The sequence below is a fragment of the Corapipo altera genome, unplaced genomic scaffold, assembly GCF_003945725.1.
Source record: "Corapipo altera isolate COAL_440 unplaced genomic scaffold, ASM394572v1 61411, whole genome shotgun sequence".
Lineage (NCBI taxonomy): Eukaryota > Metazoa > Chordata > Aves > Passeriformes > Pipridae > Corapipo > Corapipo altera.
The window spans coordinates 21,560,050-21,576,449 of record NW_020884875.1 but is presented as its reverse complement, the minus strand read 5'-3'; the positions used below and the strand labels follow the sequence as shown (position 1 = coordinate 21,576,449).

The window sequence follows — 16,400 nt, the reverse complement described above, 5'->3', positions numbered from 1 at the left end:
AAATACATCCAGGTACTGTGATATTGTTAGTGGATATCTTGTAAGTGGTTCCTGAGAAGGGACTGTAGTGTTGGGCTCTCTTTTTTGTCTTCAAGTTCACATTTGCTCTTCTTACTCTCCACTAATAGGTAGCATAGATCAGTCAGTGTTAAAGGAGTTGCCTCCTGAGCTCCTGGCAGAAATTGAATCCACCATGCCACTTTGTGAACGTGTGAAAATGAACAAGCGCAAACGTAGCACAGTTAATGAGAAACCAAAATATGCTGAAATCAGTTCTGATGAAGACAATGACAGTGAAGAAGCTTTTGAATGTAAGTAGTACATCATTCTGTTCCTTAAGCTAAAGAAAGCTAATATTTTGTTTTTACAAAAAGATACACATTTTCTTTTAAGTTGGCTTGTCCTAAAACATATGAAAACAAGTTTGCTGTCCTGACAACTATTTGGCCAAGAACCCTTGTTTTTCTTTTTAAAGAAAAATTACTTGATTTCCATTTGCCCTTCAAGATGAAAAACAGTTAGTTGTTAAATTTATTTTCCTGATTACTTTATTGGGAGCCGCTGCCTAGGTATTTTTTTTTTGCTTTCAGTTTTAGCATGAAATGTTTTTAACTAATCAAATTAAGGAACATATCCTCTAAAGAAGCACAGAAAACTTACATACAAATGTATGCAAAGAAAAATGTCATTAAATAAATTTTTAAATTATTCTTAGTTTCATTGATACAAAATGTGAAGGATCCTGTCTTGAATTTTTCTGACATGATAAATTGAGACTATTACTGCACAGAAGTTTCTTTAAATATTTCTTCTAGTATTTCTCTGTCATACTGCTTGAAAAGCTGGAGTTGTTTTTGATGGATTCTCGAAATACCATTTGCTAATGATGAATTAACTGTTTTCAAAGGAAGAGAGGAAGCTTCTAGTTAGAATTTTGCTGTGCAATCAGTTAAACTTCCTAAGTCAAAAAAATTGTTATTTGCCTGTAAGTTAGGAAGACAATTCCTACTTGTTAATAAGAGTACAGTTAGTTTGTCTCTGTGGTCATACACTTAGCCAGCACTGAAAATGAACTGTTGCAACAGAGGGAATCAGTTCATTCTGAGTTAGTATCTTAGCTGTGTAACGGTGCAGGGCTACGGGAGAAGTGCCTGTGGCTGTTCACCTGCAAAGGAATCTTATGTATAAGGTTTTTTTCCCAAGTTTAGATGCTTTGCACCCCTGTTTATATAAACATCTTAGTGAACTTTTGTAAGTTCATGGTGTTTTCGTTTTTAGTATTTCTTAAGGTCCAAAAGAGAAAGATTTGTTTCTTCTACTTTTTAATATGTTTCGGGTTCTTATCCAACAGATAGACAATACATGTCTATATACACATACATCTCAAAATTATAGTAGTCATATGTCTGATCTTTATAAAAGAAGCAGAAAAGAATGTGCTTTTGTTGATTTGTTTTCCCTTTTAATTATAGCTGAATAATGATGCTTTGTCTGTGAGTGTGACATCTTGAGGTAAATTGTGATCAGTCAGGATTATGGCAAAGGATTAATGATGGTTTGCTTCATTCAGGATTCTGTATTCTCTGTTTACCGTATCACCTGTTTATGATGTAATAATCTGGAACAGTGAATTTAAATAAATGAATTCATTAAGGAAAATTATTTAAGTTGGTTGGGAATGGAGAGAATTGTCAAGAATTTCAGATACCTTTATCTACATAGTAGCCATAGCTTTTGAAATTCTTAAATATAAAGTAAAACAAGTTAAGGAAAACTTTCACAGTAATTATATGCTTTAAGGGATTCTAGTTTCATTATATCCGCTCAGGAGATCTGGCCATCATTTTAAACAATTCAGTGAGTACCTCTGTCTTTAAAATAAATTACAACGTTTCTCAAAGAAAACTCTAGAGCTGAATTAAATTTAAAACAAGACGAAGTGATCAAGAGAGTGAAAGATTTGTGACAAGTACACTGGATAGGTTTGTGTGGTTACAAATACATGTTTCTGAATTATTCCGATTGCCTAAAACTGAACTTTTGGGAGCATTTGGAAGGAAATTGTGTTTATATTCCAAGTAGTATTTATTTATGTATAAAATCAATAATAACTCTTGAGATGTTATTAAAACTTAAATTTGTAGTGAATTTTAGTGACTTTAAAATAAATTTTGTAGAGCAGTGGTTGTGAATGGCTGTTCCCATGTTCATATTATTTGTCTTGTAGAGCCAGCAGAATTGTAGCACATTCTGTTTTCCCATGCAAAACAATATTGGAAGTTGCTTTTCTCATGGAGATGTAGCTGGGGCCAGAATTCATCCCACAGATCTTGAAGTGTTACAGATGATTTGTAAACTGTGGAGACAGATTTCATCTGCCTCCACATGGGGTACCTCTCATGGGGTAAAGAAATCAGTTGTGTAAAGCCTTTTCCCATAAACTCTTACTTTCTTCTCCAGTACGTTTACTCTAAGTAGCACAGGATGGTTTGGGTTGGAAGTGGCCTTAAAGGCCGTCTAATCCCAACCCCCTGCCATGGGCAGAGATGCCACACTAGACCAGGTTGCTCAAGGCTCTGTCCAGCCTTGAATGCTTCCAGTGATGGGGCATCTACAGCTTCTCTGGGCAACCTGTTCCAGTGCCTTCACCACCCTCATGCTAAAGAATTTCTTCCTGACATCTAATCTTAACTCACTCTCTTGAAGTTTAAACTTTTTACCCCTTGTTCTATCACTTCATGTCCTTGTAAGAGTCCTTCTCCAGCTTTCCTGTAGACTCTCTTTAGGTACTGGAAGGTAAGGTCTCCCCAGAACCTTTTCTTCTCCAGGCTGAAGAACCCCAACTCTCAGCCAGTCTTCACGGCAGAGGTGCTTCAGCCCCCTGACCATCTTTGTGGCCTCTTCTGGACCAGCTCCAACAGATGATGTCCTCCTTATGTTAGGGGCCCTAGAGTGATGCAGTGGGGTCTCACGAGAGCAGAGTAGAGGGGCAGGATCGCCTCCTTTGAACTGCTGGCCACTGGTTTGGATGCAGCCTAGGATGCAGTTGGCTTTTTGGGGTGTAAATGCACTTTGTTAGCTTATGTCCAGCTTTTCATCCACCAGCACCCCTTAGTCCTTCTCCTCAGGGCTGCCATCAATCTGTTTTCCACCCAGCTTGTGTTTGTGCTTGACTAATATTCAGGACCTTGCACTTGGCCTTGTTGAACTTCACAAGGATCACACAGCCCCACCTCTGAAGCCTGTCCAGGTCCCTCTGGATGGCATCCCTTCCCTCCAGTGTGTTGACCGCACCACACAACTTGGTGTCACCAGCAAACCCGCTGAAGGTGCCCTTGATCCCATTGTCCGTATCACCAACAAAGATGTTAAACAGTGCTGGCCCCAGTACTGACCCCTGAGGACAGCACTTGTCACTGGTCTGCACTTGGACATTGAGCCATTGACCACAACTCTTGGAGTATGAGCATCCAGCCAATTTCCTACCCACTCAGTGGTCCAAGATGGCCCTACATTTCTTTTGTCACAGCTAACTCTCTCAACCATTTCAGACAGTGTTAGTAGCTCCAGCATCAAGGAGATGACTTTACTTCTCCAGAAACAAGTCTGATCCAGAAGCAGCACAGCTCCAAGTTTGAACTGAGTTATTACCCTAAATTACTTTGACCCCTCCGTGCAAGAGTTTTGTAGTACATATTTTGAATTGGGAGTACTCTAGGGTCCATTGCAGAGCAGAGTTATTGTCTCAGTGGGTTTTTTTAATTATTTCCACTGAATATCTTTATAGAATATTCATCCCAGCTTCTTCAACATTCACTTTTGCAGGGCTTTTTGGTATTTCCTGAAAAGCAGTTACAATAACCTTCTGTGGTGCTGATTTGCACTTTGGCCCAGAATTGTGACTCCAGCTTTCTCCTTGACATGAATTTCCTGGAATATATGCTAAGACAAACTCTTAGATGTTTGGCAAAACAGAATATCTTAAAGAAAATACATTGCAAAGTCTTATAGGTACTTAGTGTGTCAAATGGGCAAAGCAATCACTGAACTGGAACAGGAACATCCAGAAAGAGTCACAGTTTAGATAACTTAAGAAATTATCTCAATGTTCTCTCATGAAAGGATGAAACTTATTTGGATTTGTTCCACTTCCCTTACATTGATTAAAAGGACAAATACCCTGTAAATTTTATTTTATTTTATGTTTTCTGGTATCTTTGCCAGTTTCATGGGAAAAAAAGTTAGAATAATCTAGAGTAGAATTATATATAGTAGTTTTAGAGTATTTGCTTGATTTACTGAGCAACTATACAAGAGTGTTTTAACTTGCAAATCTTAGAATCTTTTAGGTTGGAAAAGACCTTTAAGACCATGAAGTCCAACACTACAACTAATACTGCCAAGTCCACCATAAAACCATGTCCCTAAGCAACACATCTACACATCTAATAAATGATTAAGAATGTTCAATTTTGAGCTATTAAAAGTTTTGTACTTAAAATGAAAACGCGTTTCATTTCTAGCTTCTCGTAAAAGACACAAAAAGGATAGAGATGAAGCTTGGGAGTATGAAGAACATGACAGAAGAAGTTCTGGTGACCACAGGAGAAGTGGTCACTATCATGAAGGAAGGAGGATTTCTGGTAGTGGCCGTTACCGTAATCGCAGTCCCGATGACTCTGATATGGATGATTATTCTTCTCCCCCTAGCCTCAGTGAGGGTAACTGATCACTTTAAATATTTAATTTTATTCCATAATACTAGTGCCTTTTTAATGGATATGTTAAACATTTTAAAATAAACATAATTAGACGCCACGTTGAATGCAATTGTAAGAAATCGAAAGAATCCTTTATGTAATTTTTTGAGAAAGTGTTTGCCTCACTCTTTCTTCTCTTAATTAGTGGCTAGAAAAATGAAGAAAAAAGAAAAACAAAAGAAGAGGAAAGCTTATGAACCTAAACTTACACCTGAAGGTAATTTTAGAAGATTTATTTTCCACGGTTTGTATTTTCTGTTTTGTATTTAAAATAATTATTTATGAATTTCTTTTTTTCACCAGAAATGATGGATTCTTCCACATTCAAAAGGTTTACTGCTTCGATAGAGAATATTTTGGAAAATCTGGAAGACATGGATTTTACAGCTTTTGGTAATATGTCAGAAATTTTCAAAATACTTTCTCCAATTAGAAACACAAGAAGCATAAACAAATTGTATCTAAGTACTCGAGTCTGCTTCTTAGTGATTTAATTATATGCAATACTTGTTAGGGCACACTGGATTTATATGGCTTCTGCCTTGAGTGGTGGCCTTTACCTTTCCAATTTCAGCGGCCTTTTACCCAACAGATTCTGATTATTCAATTCAGGCAGCAGAATCCTGATGCATTTATAGCTGAGACACAGAATCACCATGTGTTCCTTATCAGTTTCAGTGGAAAAACAGCATACTTTGCATAAATGTCTGAGGAAGTAGTCCATGTTAACCAGGGTGACTTTCTATTGAAATGGATAATGGAGTATTCATTAATTTTTTTTCTGCCATCTTTGTCACAGGATTAGAACAAGGGGAGGGATGTAGTAAACAAATCACTATAGTTTTTAAAGCCATAGTGTATGCAACCTTGGATTTAAAAGTGAAGCCATTGGATCTTTCTGTGTCTGGTAACCTGATTCTTTTCTAGGGGTAAATACAATTGGGAGAGAGTGTGTCTCAAGGTGCTTAATTTCACGTGGTTTTTATCTGTTGCTCTTGCCCAGACTTGAACTTCAGGGCTACAGTGGTTTTATTTGTTTTACTGAATTGAAAGTGGTGGCACAAGAGCTGCAATAAATGGTTTTTGCTATATTAAAAACTTTTCATGCCTTGTGTTAGACTCTTAAAGGATGTTTCAGAACCAGTCATATTTAATGACTAGTCATTGTTTCAACACAACCAGAAGTTATCTTTATCAGTCTTCGTTAGATGCTAACTATTTGGAACCATTAGGTACTACCTATGTAGACAATCATTTTTTTTTCTTCAGCTGACTTTTTCATACTGGATGTAAAATACTGTTTTCCTTGAAGTTTAATTAGAAATGTGATTGCTAATTTTTTTCCTTTTTTTTCTTTAAAAGGTGATGATGATGAGATTCCACAGGAATTGCTACTGGGAAAACATCAGCTTAGTGAGTTGGGTAGTGAATCTGCAAAAATCAAGGCAATGGGGATTATGGACAAGGTACATCTTCATAATCTACCTTTTTTTTGAGCATAAAATACTGATTAACATGCCACCCTCTTCGGGTTTTCTTGAGGTGTGCGCACCTGAAGAACACTTGAGCTTCTGCTCACTTAGCTGAAGTGCTTAAACAGTTATCACATCCTAACTATTAACTCTTTCTGAAACTGAGACACTTTTGTTGAAAGGTCCATTTGAAAGGTCCTCCTCTACGTGTCAGTGTTGGCTATATGCCAACATGTAATACATGTGCCTGAGCAGTGAAATCTAAAATAATTAATCTGCTTTCACAAAAGCACATCAACCTATAGGCTTTGCTCCTTACAGCTGTGTTTGAGCAACTACAGTAAATCAGAACCTGCTGACAAAGGAAAAAAATCCACCTTTTCTGATATATGTCATCAGTGCAATGTAGATGCATGATATCCAGCCAGCAATAGAGAGTTGCATTCTTCCTTCATCTCTCCAAGAGTCACTCTGTGTGCCTGAGTCTCCTCTCCACTCTGTGTGCCATACTCTTCCCCAGTCAGTTAAGGGGACTTTTGTTGCTGCGTACCTCTAGAAACAATGTTCTTGATTTCCTTTTATCTTTCTGGGACTCATGGCTTTGGGCAGTCTTATGTTAAACTCTGTGCTTGCTCCCACTAACAGTCACTCTGGACGATTCCAAACTTCTTTAATCTAAACTCTAGGTATTCTTCCTGGACTTTCCTTCAATCTCCCTACCTTTCTTTATAGTATATTGGTGGCATCAGTGTTTCTCTTTCGTAATAGTTCTCACCCATAACCTCTGCTCTGTATTTTTTACACATACGTACGTACATACATACACATATATATAAATAAAATCAGACTTATATTGCTTCCAAAAGTGAGTAGTAGTATCTAGATGAGAGAAACTGGCTCTCCTAAAGTTTAGCATATTCTGCAAATTATTTAATCATAATTCTATAGAAGGCCAGTGAGTTTGAGTTACATTTTTCAACATGCTACTTCTTTAAAGTTAACATTAAGAATACATTTCCTTTTTATTAGCACTCAAGTATCAAGGAATTTATATCTACTTGTTCACGCAGTTTTTATTTTCTCCTAATAAAGCTCTATATGGTCAGTCAGACTTCATAGTTCCTACTTGGATTTGATAGGTTTCTAGTAGCAAATATGTATACAACATGTATACAACATTAATGACGATTTAAAAATCTATTTCTGTGAATTTTGCTGGTTGAAAATGCAGTGTAATTGAAATCCTAGAATATATTTTACCTATTTGAGTTTTAGTATCAACATTCTCTTTGTGTCAAATTGATTACAATTTCAGTGATTCGTATTATGCAAGCTCTGCAGTCATGCCTTGGCATTCTTTTCAGCAATTTGGAAGCCTTTATGTTCTTGCAGTTGTTTAACATGTTTCTTTTCTTGTTTTAGCTCTCGACAGATAAAACAGTGAAAGTCCTGAATATTTTGGAGAAAAATATTCAAGATGGATCAAAGCTTTCTACTTTACTTAACCATGTGAGCTTCAAATTACGTAATTTCACAACATTATGTAGAGTTTTCTTCACTTGAATCCTATTTAGTGATAGGTTTAAATACTACATATGTGTGTGAAAGGGATTTCTGATATAACGTGTGTAATTGAGATTGCCAAATTTTAATATTTGAAGTAAAATTCAATTGTATTTTTTTCAGTACTAAATATATTTTACTGATAACTAACAGATGTAGTGGGAGCAACTGAATTTTCTTTTGTTTCATTTTAGATATTATAGTTTCATCCTGAAATATTCATGGTGATTCTGGTGTAATTTGCACCTTTGGACATTTCTTTTTTATGTGTCCATAAAAGTGCCTTACACAATGAAGGAAGTACTCTAGTGTTCACATGGAGCGTATCTTTCTCCTGAGCATTAAGGAGGAAGTGTTTTGTTTAAATCTGTTCTTACACTGCAAAGTTACAGTTGTCAATGTAAATCAAATTAACAGGAAGTTTAGTATTTTAGTTTGGGAGGGGTTCCTAAAACTATTAAAAATTATTCCAATCACTGTGGCAAAGAAAGCCTCTGCCAAGGAGTAAGCTGACTGCTTTTACAGTGTAGTGAAGATATCTTACCTCCATGTTAATAGTGTTTTTCAGAGGCAGAGGATGCTTTAATATGATTTCCATTTTCAAGATTACTTAGGAAACAAAAATTACTTGGGTTTTTTTAAGGACTTAATTGTGTAGGGAGCAAGTTACTTGAAACCACTATGTGAGAAATTTGCAGGGACCTCCTGATTTGCAGATTTCTGTTTATTTTAAAATTAGGTATAGCATGTATATTATGAACTGTGATTCTTGTACTGCAAAAGGAAAAAGTCTTATTTTTACAAAGAAAGCTGACAGTGTTGAACTGTAGTGTCATACAGGCAGTAAAGACTTTTTTTTTGGAGGCTCTGTCTGTACCAGAGAAGCTGTGAGAAAATCTGCCTAGTAGTGTTACTATGATATTTAAGTAGGGCTGGATGGTCATAATTAATCTCATGTATGTTTGCTTTTATACTTTTTACAAACACAGTAATACAGAGATTCTGTAGCCTGTGTTAAGTCTGAATGGACATATTTGATAAGACGTGTTTTAAACCCATTGATAATAGGTTGGCCTGTGAAGCAGAGAAAGTAGCGTACTTACAGATTTCATGTGACTTGTGACAGTCTTTTTGTATAAGAATTCCCTCTAGTGGCAAAAATTGGATTGATGAAAGCAGCAACTGGTGTCACTGAAGGGAACACCAGATGAATGAGTTTAGATTTTGCTTAACGTATGCTGCTTTTAAATAGAGTATGTGGCAATCTTCCCTTATAATGCTTCCCAGTGAGACACAGAAAGCTTTTTTTGTTCTAGCAGAAGAATACAGTGAGACACTGAAGACCTGTTACTCAGGGAGATGTTCCAACCATGTTGCTAGTAAAACAAACATTACTTGATTTTTAAAACAAACTATTTTTGTATCAAAAAGGAAATACAATATTTTATACATGAGCATATATTATGGTAAGACTAAAAATTTGACTTCTTGTTCACACTCTTCTGTTTTTCTTTACTGTTGCAGAATAATGACACTGAAGATGAGGAGAGATTATGGAGAGACCTTATTATGGAAAGAGTGACAAAATCAGCTGATGCTTGTCTTACTGCTATCAATATTATGACATCACCAAATATGCCTAAAGCTGTATATATTGAGGATGTAATAGAAAGAGTTATTCAATACACAAAATTTCATTTGCAGAACACTCTATATCCTCAGTATGATCCTGTGTATAGAGTTGATCCTCATGGTGGTTAGTATGCTAACAAGTCTTCCCATGTTAAAAGCTATCAAAACTTAATCTACTCTACAATGATGTAAATTATATGACTTTCTGGAATATGATTGTAACTTTAATACTGATAGTTCTTTCATACCAAACACAGCATCCTGAATTAATGCATTACATTAGATTGAGAATGATGAAATGTAGGATAAAAAAAATAAAATTTGCCATCTGAAGAACTTAGTCATACTGCAGCTTGAGTTACTGCAATAATGTCAGTGTGACTAAATTATTTAGACTAAAGTATTCAGAAGTTTGACGATGAGCTTTTGTGTATAGTTATTACATGTAGGAATAAGTAATTTCATAGTCATAATCTCCATGTATATAATCATTTACTTCAGGGAAAACTATTTAGCTTCTAGCCTTTTGTTGCCATGTTCATACTTATAGATAAATGTATCCAGTTTCAAGAACCTTTCTAAAAATCTCGGATCCAGAACTTGGAGCCTATATAAAAATTAATATTATGTGAAATTCGTGCTTTCCATCTGATTCTACGAAGTAGTTTTTCTAATTGCTTTTACAAAACTGTAGTCATGCAGTTGTTTTGGGGACACTTTTTGAGGATAATCATCTTTCCAGTATTTGTTGTTTGAAGCATTGAAAACATTAATGAATATATTTTTTCATTTTCTAGGTGGTGTTTTAAGTTCAAAAGCAAAACGTGCCAAGTGTTCCACCCACAAGCAAAGAGTTATCGTGATGTTGTATAACAAAGTTTGTGACATTGTCAGCAGCTTGTCAGAGTTACTTGAGATACAGCTTCTCACTGATACAACTATTCTTCAGGTAGGTTTTATCAGAAAAATTTCTGTCCAGGAATGTTAGATTAGCTTTGCTTTTCTTAGAGCAAAGGTGAAGTATGATTGTCTCAGTGATGTGAAGTTTGAAATCAGTAGGAGCTTTTGAATTCTTAACATCAGAGTGACTAGTTTGTTGTGTAGTAGGTAATCTGCAAAGAAGCATTTAAATTATGAATCTTTAATGGCATCTCTTGTACACTTAAGAAAAGTTTAACCTGATTGTATTCGGGTGTGGAGTCACAGAATGATTTACCTTGGAAAAGACCCTTAAGAACATAAAGTCTAACCATAAGCCCAACACTGCCAAGTGCACCACTCAAATGTCCCTAAATGTCACATCTTCATGTCTTTCAAATACTTCCAGGGATATTGGCTCAACTGCTTCTCTGGGCAGCCTGTTCCCATTCTTGAAAACCTTTTCCATTAATCATTTTTTCCTTATATCCAATCTAAACTTTCCCTATTGCAACTTGAGGCCATTTCCTCTCATCCTGTCACTTGTTATGTGGGAGAAGAGGCTGACCCCCCCCGGCTACACCCTCCTTTCTGGTGGTTGTAGAGAGTGATAAGGTCTCCAGTGAGCTTCCTTTTCTCCAGGCTGAACAATCCCAGTTCCCTCAGTTGCTTCTCATGGGACCTGTGCCCTAATGTAATTTAATATCTTTATTTGCAAATAACATGAAGTAATGCATCTTGTTGAATGTTTAACCTGCTGAATGAATAAGCTGCTTGTGAAACTGCATAATATCAGTTTGTTGGTCAGATACACTTACGGTAACTTCTTTGCATTGATAGGTATCATCCATGGGAATAACACCCTTCTTTGTAGAAAATGTCAGTGAACTTCAGTTATGTGCCATCAAATTGGTGACTGCAGTAAGTATTTTTTAATTTGTGCCTTCATGCTCCTGTGCTTCTGAGAGTTATTAGGTCATTTACATAGGCCATATTTTCTTTCCATTAGAGAACTGAAGTGTAGAATTAATTTTATTCTTGCATGTTTTTTCAGTTTTATATCATAATTTAGAAACAGTATTATATCTACCAGAGATGTCCCTTTTTGCAGAGACCTCTATGGGAAAAAATATCCTACTTAAGCAAGGAGCTTCTTGATTTTGGTTGTCACTTAAAGTGAAAACTTTATTATGACATATATAATGTAGTGACTTACCTGTCCTTTTTTTATCCTAAGAAATCTTAGCTATGTGGTTTTCCTTATTTCCTATATTAAAATTTGTACTTATGCAGTGGAATAAGGTGTAGAACTAGTATGATATTTCTGTGTAATAGAATAAATTCTTTTCCTCAGAAGAGGTGGATATGTAACAGATTCACAGGACAGGTAGATATTATTTCAGGAAAAATGCAGTGGAACACAGGTGCTTGTTTAAATGGGAACTTTCCATCTTACTAAGGGATATATACTCCAGTATTCTGCCCAAACAAAAGAGACAAACACAACAGTCCTGACCCTGTAAATTGAAAGAACATGTCACATCAGACAAACATTAAAGCTTATGATAGAAAGTAAAACTTTCGGATGTACTCTACAATCCACATGTGTTCATGTATACCACAGTTTTTTTCTGTATTGAGAGAAAGAAATATTAAGTACTAAAGCTTAGTATTATGCTGTTTGACTTTCCTGTAGCGTATGACACCACTGACAGAAATTTTTAAAACAGAAGTTGTTTTCAAGACCTATTATACATTTATGTTATTTGAACATTTTTAAGAAAATCTGTATTTGAAATTGGTTTTATCTATTTTATTAAAAAAATAATTAAATAAATAATTGAATATTGAAAATCAACTCATTAAAATAAGGTATGCATTAATTATGATTTATTTTTCATTTAGAGTGTAAGTTTCTACATATATTTTTTTAACCATGCATTTAACAAGTGGTATTTTATGTATCAATATATAATTTTCTAATAATCTTGTAACTATTGCTATTAAATAGGTGTTCTCCCGGTATGAAAAACACAGACAACTAATACTAGAAGAAATTTTCACTTCCCTTGCAAGACTACCGACTAGCAAGAGGAGTTTGAGAAACTTCAGGTAATTTCTGACATAAATTAATAACTTGTAAACTGTAGCATTTACAGTTTATAGATGTAGGATTTTAATCTTCAGTAATAACTATGTTAAAAATCTGTGTCTCCACAAGCTGCATTTTTTGCAGATAGAGATTTCAAAAGAGGAATTATTTGACAAATGTCTTATAATAATCACTGTTTTTTACGCAATCACATTAGTGCCTACCTACAAAAATAATTGAAATCTCTCATTATTTTGCTCAGCTAAGAATGTGAACAAGTGTGATGTCAGTGTATGCTCAGAGTTTTTTCTGTTGGACAATTTTTTGGTTCTGTCTGTATGGAGTTACATAATTTCTTCATTTCTAAAGCTTAATAGGAAAATTCTAGCTGAATTTCTTTGAGGACACACTCAGTACACTCTTCCCAGGACAGGAATCAGTTTCATTTCAATATCATTTCATGTGTCAGGGATTATCATCTCTTCATATTGTTAAGGGTAGCAGTAGATGGTGTTGATATATGTATGGGCAGTAAACATCATACTATTTCTTAGGTTATGTCATGGGAGAAACATGGAGTGTATTCATAGTCTTCTTACCAACTTAAGACACACTTAGGCTCTTGCATGCTCAAGTTTGTAGTCTGCTATGCTACTGCAGATTACCGTAGGTGTAACTTGTAAAAGTCAATCCAGGTCATTATTTTCTCTTCTTTAAAAGCCATGCATATTTTGCATACTTTAAAAACTTATAGAAACAATAAATCATTATGGAAATGGTTTGTTGTATTTTGTTCTGTTGTGTTGAAAGAGGACATGGCATTATATATTATTATATTATTATTATATTATTATTATATATAATAAATTTATTATTAAGTGTTTTAGCATGTAGGTGTTTGGTTTATTAAACATTCCGGTAGCTTTTTCAGCTGATGAACTTCACAGATTCTCTGATAGCCCATCTTAGTGCTGTTTCAGTTCACCTCTTCTGCCTAAGAACAATACTGGGTTTTTTTAGATCAAATGTTGCACTGCATAAGAAAGAAGCAAATAACTAGATAAATATCTAGAATACAGATTTCCAGCTGTGGTTATAATTTTTGAAGGATACTATTTAAGGCCAAAAATTTTTGTTGTGTTTTGTCCTTTTTGTTTACTTTTGGTATTAATGCTTTCTTTTCTTATTAACAGGTTAAACAGCAGTGACACTGATGGAGAGCCCATGTATATTCAGATGGTAACAGCACTAGTGCTGCAACTTATTCAGTGTGTGGTACACTTACCATCTGCAGAAAAAGATTCTAATTCAGATGAGGAATCAAACAAGAAAGTAAGATATTTTTAAAAAGCCTTTTTTGTGGGTATGTTTACGGAAATGACTTATGCATGTAGATATAACATTTTATAATATTTTATTACAGTGCTGTAGTAAACATTGTAATTTTATGTCTGCTGTAATTTTTTGATGCATGAGAAATGCTGATCTGGAAATCATAGTTCTGTGTATGCTATAATAGACAAATGTATTTTGTTATTTTTAGGTGGATCAAGATGTGCTTATTACTAACTCTTATGAAACAGCCATGAGAACAGCACAAAACTTCCTTTCTATTTTCCTTAAGAAGTAAGTACTCTTGCATTCTTTAGTATGTTGATGAAACCAGCTCCATATGAAGTCAGTCATACTTCAAGACAAACCTGACCACTGCACAGTGATAAATACCTATACTTAGTGTTATTTATAAAGGTATACTTTATAGGTGCTTAAGAGTTTCCGGTCTAGTCAAAAATGTTTGTGGAACAGGAATTCTGCGCAGTGTAGAATTCTTTATACATTCAAGAATGCTTGATAGTTCGTGTAGGATTCCTTTATTAGAGGTCTATTCCTTAAATGAGGCCTGGAAAAGAAGGTGGAGTAGGTATATATAAATCATGAAACCATGTTGATTCTATCATCAGATAGATATCAGATTCTATCATCAGATAGATATCAGATATAAAAAACCTAAACATTGCTTTCATTTAGCTGAAGTTAGCAATGTTAATAGCTCAAAAGGGAAAAAAACCCATGCCTGAATAATGAAAGGATTTCAAAGAATAGATCTTTAGGTTTTTATTGTATCAATTTCTTAAAGCCAAAAAGCTATTTAATGAGCCATCGACAATCTCTCTGCATGATTCTGATGTTGTTAAACTTAGGGATGCCACATATAAGTCAAAAATTATCAGGTGTGTTAACTTTTGATTTTTAATTATTTTTTTTTTTACATTCTGATTGTAACCTTTATGAAGCATAATACTGAGATGTCTTATCACTATCAGATAAATCAAACCAAGATTAAGGAGTATAAACACATCACCTTTCACTATCCTACTCCACCTTAAGCTTTACAGTTCTACCGACTTTGTCTGTCCAAGTCAATGCAGACTTTATTGCAAAGCTAAAAATAAAAAAAATCTTGGCAACAAAATTCTGTTAGCACAAAGTAGCTGCTTTACATACAATGCAACTTGGAGTGATAACTGTTTAAGCTATTTCTCTGTAAATTAATAAAACAAATTTTCTGCTAGTTGTGTTACAAAATGCATTTTATTTTAAACAGGTGCGGCAGTAAACAAGGGGAAGAAGATTACAGGCCACTGTTTGAGAACTTCATTCAAGATCTTCTTTCAACAGTCAACAAACCAGAATGGCCAGCTGCAGAGTTGCTACTTAGCTTATTAGGAAGACTATTAGTAAGGGATTCTTGTTTTTAACTGTATGAATTTATTTTATACTACAATGAAGACTTTTTTGTTTCAGCTGAAACTACTACAGGAATGCTTTCTGATCATCTGCAGCATATAAGGATTTTCTTGAGTGCTTTACTACTATGTAACACATAAATAATAAAATTTTGGTTAGAGGAACATTCATATGGAAGTTCTTAAAAGTCATATGTATACAGTTCCTCATGGAAGTACAGTTCCACTATTCCATTACATTTTCAACACAAAAAAATGCCTATATAACATCTAATAAGTGCACATAATAATTTGGAGTAAAGTCAGACTAATAGCTGTAATTATTCATATTAAATATTTTCTCTAGACTGTTCCTTCATCATAGAACCAGAAAACAACTAAGTGGTTTGTTTTCTCACAATTACAGCTTTTGCTTATGTCATTTCACAGAATGAGAATGTTGCTTTTCAGTACCACAGTGTAATTAACTCAGTAATTTGAGCTGTGTCTTGGAAAATATTTTATGTCTGGGAAAATGTAACTTTATATTTGTGTGAATAATGAAGAAATAGCATTATGATGCTAAAGATCTCTGCTATTGAAGATGATCCGCTGTATTAGTTGTCCATTTTGTTTAATGAAAATATATATTTAAAAAAACAGTAAGAGGCATATTTGGAGAGAGAGAGGGAGACCCAATAAAGAGGCATTAATGTAAAGTGATTAATGTATCTGTAATGTAATGGTAAGCTACATACTTTTATGCAACATGGAAGTCAGGTGAAAATTTTAAAAAGGTAAAGCAATCTCTTGTGAGAAGAACTTCAGTTGCATAAATAAAGATTTGTATTTAATAGTTTATTCTACTTTTCTTAGGTTCACCAATTTAGTAACAAATCTACAGAAATGGCATTAAGAGTTGCATCACTTGACTATCTTGGAACTGTAGCTGCAAGACTAAGGAAAGATGCAGTCACTAGCAAAATGGATCAAGGATCTATAGCCAGAATCCTCAAACAGGTGTGTGAGACATCCTATGCCAGCTGGATTGAGATCTGTCCATTCAAATACATGAAAATTATAAAGATTTTTGAAAAATTGACATTATGGAGAATCACTGTTCAAGTTTCTGAATCAAATATACTGTATTTATTAGTATCACATTTGTTAGCTCATGTCTTCCTTGCACCATCTCTGTAGTGATCCTTTGAATTGGTTAGTTACAGTGGGTAATCAG

General features: G+C 34.7%; 1 protein-coding gene across 6 annotated transcripts in view; it reads left to right on the top strand.

Annotated features, from left to right (window-relative positions):
* The window catches only part of NIPBL (NIPBL, cohesin loading factor), a 161,522-nt gene that overhangs the window by 119,024 nt on the left and 26,098 nt on the right, over window positions 1–16,400 (top strand). For all 6 annotated transcript variants that reach the window (XM_027634345.1, XM_027634340.1, XM_027634341.1 and 3 more), the window contains 14 exons: window positions 129–311; window positions 4,524–4,721; window positions 4,906–4,977; window positions 5,064–5,153; window positions 6,123–6,226; window positions 7,655–7,741; window positions 9,320–9,551; window positions 10,225–10,376; window positions 11,186–11,266; window positions 12,357–12,457; window positions 13,631–13,769; window positions 13,981–14,063; window positions 15,043–15,175; window positions 16,040–16,183. In XM_027634345.1, the coding sequence (XP_027490146.1) occupies window positions 129–311; window positions 4,524–4,721; window positions 4,906–4,977; window positions 5,064–5,153; window positions 6,123–6,226; window positions 7,655–7,741; window positions 9,320–9,551; window positions 10,225–10,376; window positions 11,186–11,266; window positions 12,357–12,457; window positions 13,631–13,769; window positions 13,981–14,063; window positions 15,043–15,175; window positions 16,040–16,183 (1,799 nt within the window). The remainder of the gene's footprint in view (window positions 1–128; window positions 312–4,523; window positions 4,722–4,905; window positions 4,978–5,063; window positions 5,154–6,122; window positions 6,227–7,654; window positions 7,742–9,319; window positions 9,552–10,224; window positions 10,377–11,185; window positions 11,267–12,356; window positions 12,458–13,630; window positions 13,770–13,980; window positions 14,064–15,042; window positions 15,176–16,039; window positions 16,184–16,400) is intronic.